Source organism: Limulus polyphemus, unplaced genomic scaffold, assembly GCF_000517525.1.
Source record: "Limulus polyphemus unplaced genomic scaffold, Limulus_polyphemus-2.1.2 Scaffold8676, whole genome shotgun sequence".
Lineage (NCBI taxonomy): Eukaryota > Metazoa > Arthropoda > Merostomata > Xiphosura > Limulidae > Limulus > Limulus polyphemus.
Window position 1 is genome coordinate 21,397 of NW_013674286.1, and position 5,050 is coordinate 26,446.

General features: G+C 32.7%; 1 protein-coding gene across 1 annotated transcript in view; it reads right to left on the reverse strand.

Annotated features, from left to right (window-relative positions):
* Positions 1 to 4,546, reverse strand: part of LOC106475501 (semaphorin-2A-like) — a 22,853-nt gene extending 18,307 nt beyond the window's left edge. Inside the window, exons 1-2 of the mRNA XM_022379589.1 lie at positions 4,429 to 4,546; positions 2,633 to 2,738 (exon numbers count right to left, since the gene is read on the reverse strand). Coding sequence (XP_022235297.1) covers positions 2,633 to 2,738; positions 4,429 to 4,546 — 224 coding nt within the window. The remainder of the gene's footprint in view (positions 1 to 2,632; positions 2,739 to 4,428) is intronic.
* Positions 4,547 to 5,050: the final 504 nt, after the last annotated feature.

Here is a 5,050-nt window from a genome sequence, read left to right on the forward strand (position 1 = left end):
CCTGTTATTTCCATCTTTTTAGTCTTAGGTTTGGATCTAGATGTAATAATAATGACAGAAATTTAGCTTTATACATCTGATACAGACCTTAGATTTGGGTGCATAGATTGAAAGCACCTTGTATTGAATCTACCCAGATTTAGATATAACCCTGCCTCACCAATTCTAGATTTAGATTTAGTAGGCCTAACTTTTAGAACAAATGTTACGTCTAGATCCATTAACTTAGTCATTAGATCTGTCCCAGTGCAATGCCTAGTTTAATAGTTAGTATAGGTCTAAGTATGCCTATAATATAGGTTACAATTTGTATGATGATGGACCTAGGGTCTAGAAATAAAGTTACAACTGCAACTGGACCTAAAGTCTAGTACATTAGTTGGTGTAAAACATGATTTACAATCAGCCAATACAATTACAAACCACAACATTAGGCCTATAATGTTTACTAGATCTAGATCTTGCCTGTTGCATATATTGCCAATCTTGCACACCAGTTAATATGTTACATCAATCTTGTATTTTCTTTTTGTTGAACATACACTTACTTGTACTTTGTACTCTAGGACGTGTATTTGATCTACAGATAAATGATGGAATAGTGTAATTTACTTCTGTACATCAATTTGGTCTCACTGTATTTCAGTGGGTGGCTTTTAAAAGTTATAACTGCAAGCGTAATACACACAAATAATGTAACACAGTGTCATATTTACTCAACATAGGGCAGTTGCGCTATATCCTAGGGGAGGGCATAATTATTAATTGGTATGCATTATAGGCAAGAGGAAATTTTGTGCCCCTTCACAACTGAGCCTGGGAGCGACTGCCCCCCTTTGCTACGCCACTGATCAAATAATATACAATCATTGTTTATTTTTTAAAGAAAAGGTTACATAATAAAAATACATGAAAAATCATTAACATTGTTGAAATGGTTTATCACAAGTTTCATTATATGTATTTAAAACATGTTGAAATACTTCCTTCATTAAACATTGGTGCAAAATATTGATATATTTCTAGTTAAAAACAATTTATTAGCAAGACTGATGCAACATTATCAAATAACACAATGAAAGAGGACTTTTAGAGATTCATTGTAAATACTGAGATGGGAGGGAAAATGGACACATACTTGGAATTACCACTCAATATGCAATATGTAGTCATAGTCATCTGATGAAAAACCAATTCTGCATTTATCAGAAAACAATTACGAAGAACAAGAACTCATCATCATTCCACTTAGTGAAGCAGTAGAAAAGGTGACACTCTCAATGGCCACCTACAATGATGACTGATGACTGAAGCTATAAAGTCACCTGGTCTAAAACCATGGTAACATTTGCATGTTTGAGGTCACAGCACACTTCAACTGTTACTGTGGGGTTATGAATGGCATTTGTTTCATATAACAGTCTTGTAAGGTGTGGTATACCACTGTGTGGCCTATCTGCTACAGTCTTGAGTTTCCACATATTCCCTCAAATGTTTGGAAACATCACTTTATCCTACACAGATTACTCGTGCTAAATGGCTGTCCTGAATGGCTGTGCTGTAGCAAGTGGTGATTCTCATTTAGTCAGCAATCAGTATTTGGCATCTAGACATATTACCAATAAAGAAAAGGCTCTGAAAGTGTATATTATTACACTTCATGACCATCTTTATACCCTTTGGATATTTGTTGTCTCTCACCCACTGGCTAAAATGGTTCTTTCCCATAGCTAACTTGCATCAAATCATAATGTCCTACTCTATGGATTATCTAATAATATTCCATAAGTACTACATGTTAATATATTCTATATGTATTACATGTTAATATATTTCATATGTACTACTTGTTAATGTTTTTCCCTGGTAACATAATTCCACTTTTTATCTAAATGGGCTGATTTAACACTTTTGTTGATCTCTGTACATGTTTTTTTTGCATCAAAGCCAAGTGATTTCATTAATCAGGGCATTAACAACCTGATTGTAAAATGGAAAAGCATCATCGATAAGAATGGAGACTATTTCATTTAATAAACGTTTTGTTTTCATATATATATATATATATATATAAGTTGTTTGAGTTTTTCATCTAAAAAAAAACAACATTAATTTCTTGATGACCTAATACATCCTTAAGATTTTAGTAGAATTTATTTGTATAGGAGGTGTCAATGAAATGACATAAGCATTTTGAATCTGTTCAAAGTATTAACGTTTGAAAATAAGTATAACCATATTTTAAAATATTTGAGAAAACAAAATATTTACAAATATATAACCACTTTCGCCCAAACAACTCCTAAAGCTACAATAATAATAATAGTTTTGTGTATTATTAAAAGTTTCTATGATCATTCTGCCTCACGACATCAGTGGGGTTCCCTTACTACTAGCTTCATTAATCTATATATTAGTGTTTAATGCTATAAAAATTGATATAAGAAGGTATTCGGATTTGTAGGTATATTTTAGGAACTGTATTTGAAATATAAGAAACATTACGACTCCTGGTTTTGATTTTTCAAAAGCCCATTTAACTGGATGAAGCTGATGTACAGTACAGTACAAATAACTAGGTCTGTTTATTAAAATTTATAATCTAGGTTGACTTCAGATAGGTAATACTTACGATGAAGTTGTGAATACTGCATAGAATGTGTTATCATCATCGGGAAGTTTATACACACTTTCTGTAAATGTGATAAATAAAATTAGAGTAACATCATTAAACACACCTCAGAGAATAAGATAAATTTTAATATCTATTTTAACATCCAATTTAAAAAAGAAAAAATCACTACATTTCAGTTTTTGTGCAAAACAACAATAACATACTTTGCTAAAACACTTAGTATTATCAGCTCTAGCTGGTCTGAAGCTATCTGTTTTTTCTGGTAAGTGGAAGATATATCATTAAATGCACTTTTAGTTGTGTTTCTGATTTCAAGTTTTAACTTGTGTTACGTCTCCGTTTGTTAATTGATTTTTCCGTAACTTCGTTCCAACGAAACTTTAATGACACAAGTCTTTACTTAATAAAAACTGGGAGTTATATTCGGAAAGAATAAAGTGTACTTTGGCGAATGCTCTAGTGTTTGCTAGATGGGGTAGGCGGATATATATAAGAGGGGACAATGTGACGCGGGAACGTAATGTGTGGGTAGATAGTGAGTAATTGAACTGCAGTCAGAAGTATTATTGACGTTCGTTGTTATAGCGTTTGTTTAGCGCGATTGTTGAAGTTGAGTGTATCGGTGATAGTTCTAGAAACGTTGCGTCACAGTAGTCATGTGACTCGATGACGCAACAATATTTTACAGCAAAGACTTAGATATTGTGTACATCACATGACATAAATCAATAGGTGTAGGTTAACAGTTTATTACTGTCAAAATAATAATGTTAATCTATACATAATAAAAATATCATAATCCAACACTATTATTTATTATACCAATTAAAACTTACTGGTAATACAATATAAAAAACTTCTCGCATTATAGCTAAAATAAATATTTCCGTCATAATTACAGTTATTGTGCATTATTATTATTATTGTCACTGAATATCATATCATTAAACTTTCATGCCAAATAACATTCAAAAGAAAAAATCAGTAATTTCATAGCATCAAACCCATAAAATGCCAGTTTATAAAAGAAAAAAAAGAAATTTGACTTTCTGTGTTTAATATTTGAATTTTTCATTGTCATACACATTTTTTAAAAACCTGAAATTTCTTTCAACTGAGCAGCAACTGACTGTAACTGGCTTAATCAAAAATAGATGAAATATTTTCTTAGAGATGGTGAAGTACTAGATATCTCATTGATTATGTCTTCTGTTTTAAGTTTGAGCAGAATTTCTTTTTCTGCTGCTAAAACAAATAGTAATGTCAACAGATTATCAGTCACTGTTTTTACAATTCTGAGATGCACTTGATACTCTCAAGCATGTAAGGATGCTGTAGAATAAGAACTAGTTAGGTAATGGATAGTTGAGTGACTAGACACAGTGGTTTGATAAAGCTGTTGTTGTTCCACTACCTCCCTTGGTGTGTTGTATCTTCAAGATTTTGAAACTAATTTTCAACGTTTACATCAGAAGCATCTTCAATGTGAACACGCAGAGTTTTGCTGACAGCTTCTTTTTGACAGACTCTGCATATCTCTTGAAAATCCAGAAACTCCTTTGCCACTTCCACTGTGTCGAAACCATAGTTCTGACATATACCCTGGATATCTGTTGCATCGTGACCTTTAAGAAGGTTAGTTGGAGTGACAAAATACATATTTTGCATGAAAGAAAGATTACCATCATCAAATTGGCTTTGGAGCTGCTGAATTACTTCATCAGCTACCCTTACGAAAATTTCTATTTTGAATTACTTCTCTCCCATTAATGGTTCATCCCTGGCTAGTTCACCGTCACAAATCTTCTTTCTCCTTTGCTTCTCAATAGGAACTTCTGCTGGGATATCATGAAGGGTTTCAAACTGTTTTACATTGTTGGAAATAGTGTGCCATTCATTATTTGCATGCATCTTGCTTTCAATCTTTCAGTAGAGGTGCTGCATCACCTAGATCTATTACAACTGATTGCAGAACCCGGGATGCTGGTCCTATCATTTCATATACTGCCTTCAGTATAAACATTGACAAAACTATTCAGTAGTCTTTCTGCATGAGAGAAAGCCCAACTCCACCAGTAATTGTAGCACTATCATTTGCAGTTTTCAGTTCTTGTGAGGAATTCATGATGCTCTCAAATTTTGAAAGCACTGATGCTTCATAGCTGTTCCAATGAACTGTGAATACATTTGAGTTATTGCTTGTGTATTTCCTTTTATTATAACCTTTGAAAAGCATCATTTTGCTTATAGCAACTCACGAAGACATACAACTCTTCTAGCAGACCAAATGTATTTTGCACATCTTAACAATAGCTGACTACAGAATTAAACATGAAGCAACTTGAAATTTTCGAGGAAATTTTACAAATTGCTTCGAGAGTTTTAGTATTTAAAAGTACATAGAATAAAGGCTTA